The sequence below is a fragment of the Helianthus annuus genome, chromosome 6 (genome assembly GCF_002127325.2).
Source record: "Helianthus annuus cultivar XRQ/B chromosome 6, HanXRQr2.0-SUNRISE, whole genome shotgun sequence".
NCBI classification, from domain to species: Eukaryota; Viridiplantae; Streptophyta; class Magnoliopsida; order Asterales; family Asteraceae; genus Helianthus; species Helianthus annuus.
In genome coordinates, this window is record NC_035438.2 from 17382564 (window position 1) to 17397270 (window position 14707).

Below are 14707 nucleotides of genomic sequence, written 5' to 3' on the forward strand. Positions count from 1 at the left end.
CTATTGCCGTACGCTAACTGCCTAAGTGCGGCCGTGACCTTTTGCCACGTACTAAATCCTAATTGCCCGGTGACATCGGGTTTTTGTTGGAAACAAACATATTTCTCCTCAAGATCTCTAGATATTCTTAAAAATAAGTTTCTACTCATACGAAAACGACGCCTAAACATTTTTTCATCATACTTAGGTTCCGCTGAGAAGTAATCGCTTACCAACAAATCGTTAGCGGTGTGCCGTTCACGAGCGATGTACCTTCTCCTCCGTTTGTTGTTGAGTCTCTTCCTCATCGTCTTCGTCTTCCACGATAGCTTTCACCACCGTCACGATCGTTTGCAGAAATATTTCCGCACCATCGTCAGATGATGATGAGATTCACTATAACTTGATGAACTCATGGCAATAATGTGTTTTATGTGTTTGATATTGTGTGAGAAAATGTTAAATGTGGTAAGTATTTATAAAGGAATTTTTTTTTAAAGTAGCCCCCAACGACTACTTTTAATGGGCCAATCACAATCCGCCAACTCACCTTGCTCCCCCGCCCCACGCCCGGCTTGAAAGCCAAGCCCCAAGGGGCCCCGCCCCAACCCAAGCCTCATACCCCACGGCCTTAGGAATGATATGACTCGATAATAGCCGTGCGTTGTCAACTCACATTAGTAACATTATAATACCATCCGTAGTGGGCATGATTTTTTCGAAAAAAGCCCCCAAACATGCCCTAACACGCCACCTCCCCACCCCCTTGGGCGTTTTTCGGCGTGATCTTGCAAAAAAGGCCTCCAGGCGTGCTTTAAATCACGCTAAATGGCAAATTGGTTGGCCAATCAGCTGGTTCCCTCTTTTTCTTGGCCAATCCCCGTTTTTTTGTTAGTGTTTTTATTTAATTTTTTACAATCCTTTTTAACATAATACCCATATCCCCACTACCACCCATTTTAGAAAAACGCCCAATAATGCCCCTTGTTGACTGGACTGCCACATGGCGAAAAACGTTCAAGGGTGGGGGCATTATTCACCTTACCACTACGCATGGTCTAAGGGTGAAGGGAGTGGTTATCTAATGGAATAGGTAAACTCACAATTCACCCAATCACATAGCGCCATGTCAATTGTTTACCTAATGCTCAAAAACGTTGGTGGTGACTTACCTAATGGGGTTTAGGTAAACTATTTAAAAAAAGGAAAAATGTGTGATTGGTTGAGAAGAAATGGACCCCATCACACACCCTCTCTCCCCCTTTCCCCCCCTTCACCGAGTCGGTGAACCTTCACCGAAAACACCTCCAAATTCGGTAAAGTTTGTTCGGTAAAGTTTGTTCGGTAAACTCTCAGGCAGTGTCATCGATCGGTAAACTTGTTGTTTACCGACTCCACTCTGTATACCCTAATGATTCACTCATCTATCATATTATGCCTTTTGTCCAAGGTATAATCTATTTTGAAATATACAGAAATACCACAACATGACAAGAAACATTACAAATACACATAACGGGTAACGCACTAACACTTTTGAGTTAAAACATATCTTTTTAGTTAAAACCAATTAAGTTGATCGCATCCTGTTAATTTTAAGGGATGTTCACTAAGATAGATATTGCTTTTAGCCCCACTCACAAATAGACATATTGAAAAACAACTAATTAAAAAAGTCATATAAGCAAAGCCGGCTAAAAACCAAGAATTAATCCCGCAAACAAAATTAGTGCAAAGTACAATGGCGTTTACAAAAAACCAATAAATAAACATGTTTCGTGAACGGTTATTATTTAGTCATTTGTTCATCAAACGATTTTATCAGTACTGTCACGTAAGCACAACCAATCGAAGGTAGCCGACTTATTAGTGCATTTCTTTGTAGATCTAGGGTTTGGAATTTTTGATGTTGTATGGAGATTAAATTGATAAGATTGTGATGTTGGTTTGATACTTATAGAGGTTTTTTCTTTTTTTATATAAAGAAAAATTTAATTATAAAATGCATTTTATATATTTAACTAGAATTTTACAGGTTAAAAAACAACATTGATTTTTTTTTAAGGGGGGGGGGGTGTCATAATTTTGCCGGCCGCAACTTAGGGTATACGGGGCGCATTCGGGGAAGGCTTCGGTAAACCATTTCCCCGATCGGGAACACCGCCGCCATCCCCGCGGGGTCCCGATTCGGGGGTGGTTTTGATGGGGGGTTCACCGCTTGAATTTGGCACATGTTTCGAGACTTGACCGTTGACAACGGTCGGAATTTAAAAAAAAAAAAAAATTCAATTTTTTTTAAACTAATATAAATACCCAACTCTATTTCACCCTTTTTTTTATCCACAACCATCTCATTCTCTATAATTTTTATACCAAACTCTCCAACCACAACCATTTCACTCTTTATTTTTTATACTATCCAACCAAACCCCATCCACTTTTTATTTTTTATACACCGAGCAATGGAGAACCGACCCCGCGAGGCCAAGAAAAAAAATAAGGGGCGGGTATCGAAACCGTCTCGAGATGGTTCGAGCGGTGCAAATGCTCAACCACAACCCCCTTACGGCTATACTTCACAACCCCCGTTTTATTTCCAACAACCTCCACACCCCTCGTTTTACAACACCCAACAACCCAATTTCGGCTATTTTCAAAATTTGCTATCAATGGACGCTCCTCCTCAATCCCCCGCCTTCGACCCATATGCTTATCGTTCTCCACAAGTTCCTTCTACAAGAGGAAGTGTCGAACGTTCTCTACCTATTGACGAGGACGACGAGGACGATGAGGTAGTGCCCGAAACTCAAAATTTGGGCGACGACGACGAGGAAGATGAATATAATGTGGACGAAGAAGCGGGCAACGAAGAAGACGAGGCTCGAGAAAAAAAAGGGAAAACGGTGAGCGAAAAATGGACAAAAAAACAAGAAGAGGCGTTGGCGAAGGCGTGGGTACATTGTTCTACCAACAAAAAAAAGGGCAATCAACAAAGTCGCGAAAGTTTTTGGGGTAAAATTTTAGAGCACTATAACAAAAGTGTCGGTGGAAGTAACCGGACCGTTCATCAAGTACGGTCTAAATGGAACCCGATGCATTCGAAAATAAACTTTTTCAACGGCCTATACCAACAAGCGGTAAAAATTTTATTTTTTTTAACATTGCATATTTTTTATTTTTTTTCTAAGTTCATACTTTTTTAACACTTTCTAATTTTTTTTTATTTTATAACATGTAGGATCGCACACGAGCAAGTGGAAGTCAAGATCTCGACGTGATGAAAGTCGCGTTAAAAGAATTTAAAGAAAGATTTCCAAGCGGTTTTCAACACCTCGAGGCGTGGGAGGTCGTTCGAAAACACGAGAAATGGGCACAAGTGCCATTGATGGGCGAGGAAGGTGAAGGTTCGGCACCTAAAAGAAAGCCCGTTGACGTAGACTTTTCAATCCCGGATATGAACGAAGATCCCTCGCCACAAAGACTACAAAGGCGAGACAAGCGTCAAGCTACATCGTCCGAGGGAAGCTCGGCCGAGTTGGCGGCACAATTCAAAGTGTACACCGCCATGAAAGAAGCGAAGCAAGCGGTAGAATTGGAGGCGATCGAAATGAGGAAAAAAAGAGATTCGGAGGCTCGCGAGCTCATATCGGCACAACTCGAGACGATGAAAAACTACAATTTCGATCGAGATATGAAAACCTTCCTTAAGCCGCACGACGATGTTCCGCCAAGTATGTTGCCGATCATCCTCGCCCGAAAGCGAGAAATCGCTAACAAGTACGGGTGGCCATGCGATTTCTAGTTTGAACGTATTTTTTTTTTCTAGTTTGAATGTATTTTTTTTTCTAGTTTGAATGTGTTTTTTTTTTTCTAGTTTGAATGTGTTTTTTTTTTTTCTAGTTTGAATGTGTTTTTTTTTTTTTCTAGTTTGAATGTATTTTTTTTTAAATTTAATGAAATGTCTTTTATATAAATTTTTAAACATCAAAAAAAAAAAAAAAAAAAAATAATTTCGAACTCACCTAATAGGTGAGTGCCGCCATCAAAAAGGGGAATTAGGGGAGTGTATTAGGTGAGTTGACGTGGCACCATGTGATTGGTTAGGTGTAAGATGGGGGACTCACCTATTAGGTGAGCACCCCTTACACCCTTAGAACCGCCGGCTAAATCTTAGCTGGGTGGATAAAGGGAGGAGCCGCCTAAGGTATGAGTGGCTAAAATGGGCAAGTCTTAGTGCCATTAGCTTAAATGTTGGAAGAACAAAGGTTGCTTGCTATATCCTAGCCCACTTTGTTTATGTGGTAGTGCTGATTAAATTCTAACTGTTTGCGAAAACGCAGACGAAAGTTTAGCTGACTTGGTTTATGTGACATTTATTTATTGTTTTTTTTTTGAACGACAAATTTGGATCACTGACGGACCACTGGAGTATCATCGTGTGCCACCAATGGAACCACCCGATCATATCCATCTTCACTAGGCATAATGCCTATACATCAATTCAGAAGGAAACCCAATAAACATAGGAAAGACCCCCCTTGTGAGAATCGAACCCAGGACCTATTGGTCTCAAAGTCTTATCCCATCCTCAGATGCCACTAGGCTATAAAGCCATGGACATTTATTGTTTTTTTTATATGTGTATTTGTGAGTGAGGTAAAATTCAATGTTATTATTAAGACAAAAAGAGAGAGAGAGAACAATAGCTCAAAGTAATTTTCCTCTTCTTTAACAACTTATTACAAAACCAGTATAACTAAAAATGAAACTAAATTGTTATATAAAAACATTTAAAAGGTTTCTCGATACATCTTACAAAGAATATAAAGTCATGTTCTAAAGAAGACAATCATATACGCATTACTGATACTTTTAAAAGACAAAGTCGGTCGAAATCTCACCGACTTTACCTCCCTCTTCTATACGTTTATAATGTGGCAATTTTAACCCATTGAATTTGGTATCTTTAAAGTTTTATAAAAAGACAAATTTAGTCTCTAAACCACTACTCTATTTTACAAATATTTTGTTTTTAAAACCTTAACTTTGTGGTAGTTTCCTTTTCAGCCCCAACTTTGTTATAGTTTCTTTCTTACCTCAAAATTTTATCAAATTTTATCTTTACCTTTTTTTAGCCCTTAAATTTAGGAAATGCAATTTTTAACCAATTAACTTTTTATGAACTTTGTAAATGACACTTTGACCCACTCGAGAGTTTTTGGCTTGACGATGTAATTTCAAGTTATTCGGGTCACGTATAATACGTTATGATTGTACGATATAAATTCGATTTACGTTATGTTTTGATCAAATCACAATGCAACTTAGGATACATTGAGTTCAATGAGATATGTCAAAACATGCGTTTTAATATGGTTAACACATCAGATAACGTTTGGACTAATTCGTTCGATATTTGCGAAGTACTCGCGCCGCAACGCGTGCGACTCTTATTACTAGTATAGTCATTTATATAATATGAAAGAACAATGTCGGTGCACAGGTGAAAGTACAATCTTACCCCTTTCAAACAAAGTACAATGTTACCCCTTTCACTACATCTCAAACAAACCCTACCTGATCTCCTGCCAACACAGCCGCTCCACTCCCTCACTCCCACATCTCCGGCTCTTGGATTCCCGATGACACCCACCAGCCGAACACCACCCCCCTGTCAGTTGCAGAGCCGACCACCACCATCGGGTGGTGGTGAGTGACGTTTGGACCCAGAAGTGAGAGAGATCAGAGAGAGAGAGGAGAGCCGACGTTGTTCGAGCGGCGACAAGGCTGAGAAGAGAGAGAGGCATATGGACGAGAGAGAAAGAAGGGCGGCGGCAGCACCGCCGTACACATCGGTGGCCGGCGGCGGTTCGGAATGATTTTCTGGAGACCCGCCAGAGAAGATGATGGTGGCGGCGGTTTTGTTTCTCCTGACAGCTTCACGGTAAACCCCGTTTCCTTTTTTTATATCTTTTTGCTTCCTGTCGGTTTTGTTGTCTGATGATGATGATAGTGGTATTATTTTGAAGATGAGAGGTTGAAAGGGACTGATGGTGCGTTGATTTGTGTGGTTGTTTCGAGCTCGGGTCAGGTTAAGGATCAAGATCAGCCGCGGTTCAGGAGTTTCGGGTCACCCATGGGTTTGTTCGGGTCAGATCTGGTCAAGCCTTGGATGGTCAGCTTTGGATCAAAGTCAGTGGGTTCGGGTCGGATCCAGAGATGTTTGGGTCAAGCTCTGAATTTTTGGGTTTTGGTTGACTCGGTCAAACACTCAAGAGGACTAACCAGCTGGACCTCAGTCTGCAGCCAATATATTCATGCTACTAGATGTTTATATTTATGCTGTTCTTGGTGTTTTTGGATCTCTTTGGTGTTTTTATATAATGGAAGTTTATAAGGTATCATCTTGCATTTTGTAGGCTTCATGATTTGTCCTCGGATCTCGAGCAACCACAACATTATTAATTACAGTTAGTTGTACGTGATGACGATCAGTAGCGGAGCATGAACGAAAACGCGGTGGGGGCCGGACTCTCAACAAAAAATAAAGCTAAAATAGAGAATTCGGAGACGCCGAGATTAGAATCCACATCTCGTTGTTGTTTAAGCAAGACAGTAATCACCTCAACATGAGCTTGTTTGTGTCATCTATCGATTCATTGCATATATATTCTAACTTATACAACGTAAATTTTATACAAAAATAAAAAGCTTTGGGCCCCGGGGGTTAGGTAATTTTAGGTTTTTGGTGGTGTAGTGGGTTTATTTTGTTGTGTTCACATTGGTTCTCGCGATTCTTGCAATAAAGGTGGTTCTCACATAAACCCTACCACATACACGCACGCGCACACACACACGCGCGCGCGCGCGCACACACACACACACACACACACACACATATATATATATATATATATATATATATAACTTTAGTAAAAAACCCTTAAACTAAAAAAATTAAAAATACATATTAATATATAAAAAACCTTTAATTTTTTAAAAACAGAATTTTAATTAATATAAATTAAAAAAACCTTTAATTTTTTTAAAATATTTTTATATACAATAAAAATCTACCAATCCCCGATTGTTTTATACGTGCGAGGTGGACGGTGATGGATGGTGGAGGTTGATTAATTAATATATTAATTAATCAATATATTAAAATTTTTGAACAACATATGACTACATGTGTACACTAGTTTTTTACCCGCGCCGCGTGTTGCGGCGGCGACATCAAGTCACACGCGTGACGATGATGACATTGATGTGTGGCGCGCCACGCGTGACGTGGGAATTCACCTTTGAAAGAAATAAACCAAAAAATACCTTGAAGTGACACCTGCGATCCCATCCTAGCTTTGCAAGCTGATTCAATACGCAATAATACAAACTAAAGTTAATTTGAAAAGCCCAAAAAAATAACAAACAAAGGAATAAAAACAACTAATCGACTACTAATTTCAAATAATGTTGGCTTGATTTAGCAACTAATAACCAAGTCAGTAATAGATTGGTATAATCAGTTTACATCTATCAATCCTACGAATCTGAAACATAATTAAATAACTTACATTTGGTGGAGTTTTGTGGTTCCTTTAGAGCATTTCACCTAGAGGAAAACAAACCCAAAACAGATTACAAACCTACTGGTTGCCATGTGATATTAGGCGACCATCTCCTAGCATCATAGCATGAGTATATTGCCCAATCACTTTGTCAAAGCAAAGTAAATCACACGAAGAGGCATTCAATGTAACATAAAAAATGTGGATATCATATTTCTCACTAAAATGTAACATAAAAATTTTAATCAAAGTGTCAAAGATCACAGGGCACAAATATTTCAAGAATCAAATGCATTCGCTAAAGGATCCAGCATTAGAACAAAAAAAAATGTCTAAAATTGGGATTACATTTTTATTTATCTTTTGAATATCTACCAAAGCACTTTATTGTAAACCAAAAAGACATACTACACCTCTATCGGCAAGAAGCTAAAAGGAGGGACACAGTACAACAAAAACTACCATATTACAAATCAAAAAGGAATACCAGTAAATGAACACCCCTTTTGTAAAGTGATTCCCTTGAAGCCTTGACCACTTCGTCACCCACCAAAACGTTATTTCTTTTATGTCCTCCACTACCTTGAACACCGATGTTTTTGTTCTGTTGATGACTTTTTCGTTCCGATGAATCCATAACCTTCATACCGTCTTGAGGATTTTGGTTCTTTTTTGTTAAGCGCATTTAATGTCTTATTTTGTCAACTACATATCCGTAGTCGTGCCTCTTTTGGGCGTTTTTGAGCCACACAACGCCACCCCACGCCACTTCTCCACCCCTTGGGCGTTTTTTATGGTTTTTTGTTGTCAGTCATGATAAATAGAACGCCCCAGCCCCATTTTAATGGTCCAATCACATGTAACCCTCTTCTTCTTTAACCAAGCAATTTTTTTTCATGTTTTTTTTTAATTCTTTACACACCTTTTAACATAATGCCCATGTCCCCACTACACCAATTTTAGAAAAACGCCCCTTTGCCAACTAGGACGGCACGTGGCGGACAACGCCCAAGAGTCGGATAACCAAATCTTCTTTTTGACGGACATTATTCACCCCAACCACTACGCATGGCCTAAGGCCAAATTTTCTTTTTGTGATTTTCGAAGACGGCTTGAGTTGTGATGATAACCAAATTTTATTTGATTAACAACAAGGGTGTATATATGTACATTAGATAGACACAGGTTAACTGATCAGTTGGGACCCCAACAATTCAAGTACATAACATTTCTCAATGACTCCTCTGATTGTTCAATGCCTCGGGTAGCTGCCGGAGAAGAGAGCCTCTTGGTTTGGGAGAGTGATCGGAGATTGGCCTTGGCGTGGTGGTGGATGGCTCTGATGGTGTAGTTCCACCGTGCAAACCCTTGATCTTTGAGAGCCTCCACCAATCCGACGGTTCCAGCCACCATCCATGCTCTGGTTGTTGAACTCATTGTGTGGTCTGTTGAAATGGTTAAGATGAAGTGTGTTTTGTTTTGTTTTGAATGAAATGTATAATGTGTTGTTTGTTGAGGAATGGGATGGGTGGGGGTATATATAGATGTACATGTAGGAGAGAAGTTCAGAGAACCAAGATTTTGGGTGGAGAAAACAGCAGGCGGGTGGTTGGAAATAATGCCAATGGTTTTAAAGGAGCAATTTGTCGAAAATGCCCTTCGGATTCTTTTTAGTTTTTAATTAGATTAATTATTTTATCATGCTTTCCAATTAAGAGACATTTGATTTTTTTTTTTTTTTGAATTGGGTGACATTGTGATATTAGGTTAGAGGATGTGGTTTAAAGCTTTATTACGTCATGTAAGCGTTACGTATGTGACACATAAGCAGGGGACTTTATTGCTTACTTACACGGTGTGAAATAACGCCTCTTATAAAACCCCTTTTAACTATGTTAAAAAATAAATAAATATATAAAATCTGATTGTTTGATGAAGGTGGGAACCCTTGATTTCTTCCTCTCACGCCCGCTACTCCTTTGGCGGAAACCAAGGATAGCAACCCCTTTAACGGAGGCGGGGTGGTGTAGGACGCCATAAAACGCTAAAGTTGATGAGGTGGCGGGGGGCGCGAAGCCACACCACACCACCTGGCCTTATAATATGGGCGCTAATTTATTATCTGTTAGCATGTTTACTCAAATTTGTTTAATTTTTCAACCCCTTTTTTCCATGGTCTGAGAAATCAAAAATTTTGTACAACTAGTTAGGGGTTGTTTGGCTAAGCTTATTTAACTCAAAAAGAACTTTTTGTATACAATTAGTTACGGATTGTTTGGCTAAGCTTATTTAACTTAAAAAGAACTTTTTGTTAAAAGGATTCATTGACTTATGAATTTTTGAAAGGGGTTTTTAAAATAGTGTTTGAATTAGCTTATGTGATAGGAAAAACCAATAAGTCAATAAGTTGTTTTTTAAAAAGTGTTTGCCTTAGTTTATTCATGTAAAATGACTAAGGAGTTTCAAAAATGTACAATGTTCTATGAAAAGTTATAATGGACTTCAAAAAGGAGGTGTCAAAAAGTTTAGCCAAACACCCTCTTAAAAAGCCCTATACATCTGGTTCACATCTGAGATATTGTTTTAGTCAAATTTTAATTTAACGTTACTCAATCCCCAAAATCCAAAGAAATAAAGAATGATAAGAGCATTCACAATGAAAACCTTAAAAGTATGTGAGAGAGTTTAGTTATATTATAAGGAATGGTTGTTAGTGGTTGTGAGTGGAGAAAAGAGAAAATATATGGGAAAATTACTGTTCGTATGTAAATATATGGGAAAAAAATCTCGAGAGAAAACACCTTATAAATTTTTTAATATATTTAGAAATGGTTGTGAGTGAAGGAAAGTCTAAAAGGTAATGATAAAGTTATAAAAATTTTATTTAATTGAAAAGTAGATAGAAAAAGTAGTTTTTAGTGGAAATATGTGGATATTGATAGGGAATTCATTTCGAATGCTCCAATTAGTTGATTCGTGCATAATTTGTCTTAGCCATCGCGGAACCAATTTGCTTTACTGTTTTTTTTGGAATTATTAGCCCTGCATATGGCCCTTATTTTAGCCGTTGAATCATGAGTCGCCAATTACTCGACTAAATGCCTATTTTGATCGGCTGAAATTTTGAATGTCCCATATTGTGTGCTTTGTATCAATTGATCTCCCATGATCTCCATGTTCGATCGCCCTTATCCCCGAAATCTTGAATGTTCGATTTTGTCGCGGATTAGTTTTGTTTTAATTAGGATAAATGTTTAACCCTTTTAGTGAGTTAAATGGTAAATGGCTTTAGATTAGCTAAAACTAAAAACATTATTGGGTTTGTTTAAATGAGTTAGTTTTTGGGTTTAGAAATGGTGTTGGTTTTTAAACTTGAATGGTTTTTTTTAATAATTTATGTATGAAACATATTAAAACTTTAAAATTTTGGCCCTTGAGATAACGGGTTTTGTGCGGTTGCACCCTTCACAAATGCCTAATAGCGGGCCCTGATTTTGCTCATTTGTCAAAATCCACTACCATGTATAACATGTTTATACCTAGATTATGACATGGTTATAGTCGTTTGGATAAATAGCTTAAACGGTTATGGTTAGGCTACAACAGTTTATATATATTGGCAACATCCAGGTTCAACAATTCAACATGTCAATATGCCAACCAGACACTATTGATCATACTTGTCGTCCATTCCATCCTCATAATAATAATTTCTTTCATATTATACTTAAATTTATGCTACCCATCTTCGTTGGCTTTCTTCGTATTCTCCTCCCCTCCGCATAAATGATCTTTCTTATGTATAATGTTAGTAAGGTCACTCGGTGCGGGGTAGCGTCCCGTTCCTTGTATGGATGATGGCCCCAACACTGATTCCACAGCGCCATAAAGGGGGCACCATCCATGGTCTCATGGTCAGCCTGGCGAGTGCTAAGTCTTGGAAAGTGGTGAATTGAATGGCGATGATCGTTGGCAACGCTCAATTTAAAAAAAAAATAGATAAATAAAACATTATATATGTTACACAAATCATTCAACCAAATCACATACAACCCAATCACAACTTACAAAACATTCTAAATCCTCAAACACATTAAGTTCTCTCCACTTCTTGTGAATAATGTCTTCTGACTCATTTTGTGAAGACGCAAGGATGCTCGACGACTTACTTATCCAAGTCGCTAATAAGACGATTCAACTTTTAAGAGACGAAGCTGAATTGTCCCTGGCACATACAAGACAAGGACCCCTCGAACAGGGTCGGTTAGGTGCTTATCAATGTTTGGTAGATGATACACACTTTTGGCGTCGCTTTCGTATGAGTTGTCGATTTTTTTTTTTTTTGAGAATTTCAGGCGTTTTATAACACGAGTATGCATATTTCAAACAAAGAGAAGATGCTAGACGTAAACTTGGATTCTCTGGTTTACAAATGTGCAGCCAGAATTCGTCAACTAGCGTACGACATGGCAACGGATGCATGAGACGAGTATTTACGAATGTCAGAATGAGTATGCCGAGATTGTCTTGATAATTTCTGCGAAGGTATTTTTTTAGTTACTTATTATTATTTTTATTTTTATTTATGCCTTAATTTATAATACTTTATATTATTAAGTGTTATCAACCTCTATGAAGGCGATATTTATGGAATCCAATGTCTACCGACATCCAGTTTTATATGAAATCCACCAACGAATACACAAGTTTCTCGGTATGATAGGTAGCCTAAACTGTACATATTAGTCGTGAGCTGCTTGTCCAACAGCTTGGAAATGGCAACACCATCGAGGTGACCATGATGGTCCAACCCTAATACTACAAGCAGTCGCATCTCAAGATCTATGGATTTGGCGTGCGTTTTTTATATGGCCGGTGCAAACAAGATTATACAAGTTTTACAATCATCAAATTTGTTTGATGATGTTATAAACGGGGTTCCACCAGATTCATCATTTTATGCAAATGATGTGGAGTACAAATATAGGTATTATCTTGTCGATGATACTTATCTAGAGTGGGTTGCGTCGGTGAAAAGTCTTTCGTGTTCGAATTACGTCAAACATGTGTATTAGAAGTAGAAGCATGAGTCGGCAAGAAAATATGTCGAACGGGTATTCAGAGTGTTAAAGAAATGATAAACTATCATTGTTCAACCCTTACATATAATTGAAAAGAGAAAAATAAGAAACATAATGTATACGTGTATTATTTTACATAACATGATTTTGGAGGACACGAGGATAGCCTTTTGTGCCGACTTTGGCGATACCTTTCAACCGACACACCACTACTTAACTAGGCCTTGAAGAAAAACCTATCCGAGTGAAGATATGTGACAAGGAAACACACTTGAATCTTCTATCGGATTTGAATGAACATCTATGGAGTAAGCGTGGTGTAAGCGTGGTGGCGGCGAAGACATACACGAGTAGTAATAATATTTTTTAGTGCTTAACTGTAATGTGTCGTGTTTTAATTTTAATATTTATTTTATTTGTTGTTTAATTTTAATGTAAAGCTAAATTAAAATATAAATCTATATAAAAAATTGAGTAGTGATGACATGGGCTTTATGGGTTAGTTTTATCCTACTACAAGGGGAGTTAACCATTGAGCCCCTTTGTCCAGTTGGCGCTAATGTGCCGCTTTACATAAGATTATCTCACACCATTTAACCTAAAAAACATTTGATATAGTGATGTTTATAGGTTTTACCTGTAAATAGGGGTGCAAATGAGCCGAGCCGAGCCTTACCTTAATCGAGCTAGGCTCGTTACAACTTTCTGAAGCTCGAGTTCGGCTCGATTCGAGCCTTGGATTTTGGGCCCGAGCTCGGCTTGTTAGTAAAACTTAAAACTCGAGCTCGGCTCGAAAGCTCGAGCTAAGCATCTATGGTGCGAGTTAAAACAAGCTAAAGTTCGACTTGGGCTCATTTTTGGCTGTTAATTGATCGGTGCATTTAAGGCATACTTTAATTGATATTATTTATAATCTAAATGCACCGATATTATCACAAAAGACATTACTTTGATTGGTTTCTATATGTTGCGGGTTAAGATGAAAATAAGCTAAAACGATGCATTTATATAAATAATATGAGATGAAAGGTTGTTGATAATTCATCACTCAAAATAATACTAATGTGATATATTATTTTCAATTATACCAGTTTGTGGTGAATTTATTATACGAAGAAAATTGCAAGAGACTAGTTTATGTTGAGTTTTAATGCATATTCAAATATCAATTGGGTTTAAATAAATCAAATTAAAATTAGCTAATATATTATGTTGATTTAATTCCCAGATTATCATTTGGAACTCAAATCCACGAGAGAAAAGAAATCAATAATGCGTTGGGCTTCAACTATTATATCACAATTATATAAGCATGCCACTTGGTCTTGGCCTCTTGGGTCATTAGCGATGAACCAAAGGAAGAAGGGCAGGTTATGAAGTTGATTAAAAATGTTGCATTCAGTTTTTTGTGGGCTTTGGGCCTAGTCATCGAGAAACAGAAAAAATATATAGGGTTCGCCCAAGGGACCGTTTGGATTTTTTTAGAGAAGGGGGAGATCGCAAGGCACGAGACGCACGGAGAAGGGCAGCCGCCTTCGGGCGGCTGTACACGGTTCAAGGGATGAGCATCTAGGTGGCTTTCTTCAAATGTATGGTTCGTAGGGTTTAATGCTTTTCTTAGTTTATTCATATTTGGATTTGTTTTTGACATTGACAACGTCGTATGAACAATTTGATATGTTGGTTTATTTAAACTATTTGCATGTGTATTGAGTTCTTGCTTTACAACTTGCTCGGTTGATGACAAAACCTTGTAGCTTGTTGAGTGACATAGAGTAGGTTGACTCACATTAGTAAATAGGGTAATTGAATTGTAAAAGATCTGATGACAAAGACCTGTTTTTGATTACCACTTAAATTAACCGACTTTTCAGCACCATGTCTATGTGGTGTCCAATGAATGATTAAATTGAGTTTTGTGTAAACCTAAAATCTGAAACTTGGAGGACATTACCTTTATCTTTTTGCTTGTGGCTTCTGTCCGGATGAACAATTACTTTGTTTTTCATTAAACTTTGTTTACGGATTCTTTTTTTAACTGGTAAAGCTTGACCACTTGTGTTGATTTTGTGAAACGTT

At 38.0% G+C, this 14707-nt stretch overlaps 2 protein-coding genes across 4 annotated transcripts; one reads left to right on the forward strand and one right to left on the reverse strand.

Moving 5' to 3' along the window:
* Positions 1-5437: 5437 nt before the first annotated feature.
* Positions 5438-6723, forward strand: LOC110864860. Of its 3 annotated transcripts, XM_035974416.1 has the most exons (3): positions 5438-5923; positions 5993-6308; positions 6399-6723. In XM_035974416.1, the coding sequence occupies exons 1-3, from the start codon at positions 5855-5857 to the stop codon at positions 6452-6454; spliced, it is 441 nt and encodes a 146-aa protein (XP_035830309.1). In that variant the 5' UTR covers positions 5438-5854; the 3' UTR covers positions 6455-6723. The 3 variants fall into 3 exon arrangements, 1 of the variants encoding a protein (XP_035830309.1); XR_004860193.1 differs by lacking the exon at positions 6399-6723 and having other exon boundaries at positions 5440-5923; positions 6071-6380; XR_002550120.2 differs by lacking the exon at positions 6399-6723 and having other exon boundaries at positions 5445-5923; positions 6009-6380.
* Positions 6724-8664: 1941 nt separating this feature from the next.
* LOC110864861 lies at positions 8665-9061 on the reverse strand. The gene has a single exon (XM_022114021.2). The coding sequence runs from the start codon at positions 8982-8984 to the stop codon at positions 8742-8744; it is 243 nt and encodes an 80-aa protein (XP_021969713.1). The 5' UTR covers positions 8985-9061; the 3' UTR covers positions 8665-8741.
* Between the last annotated feature and the right edge of the window lie 5646 nt (positions 9062-14707).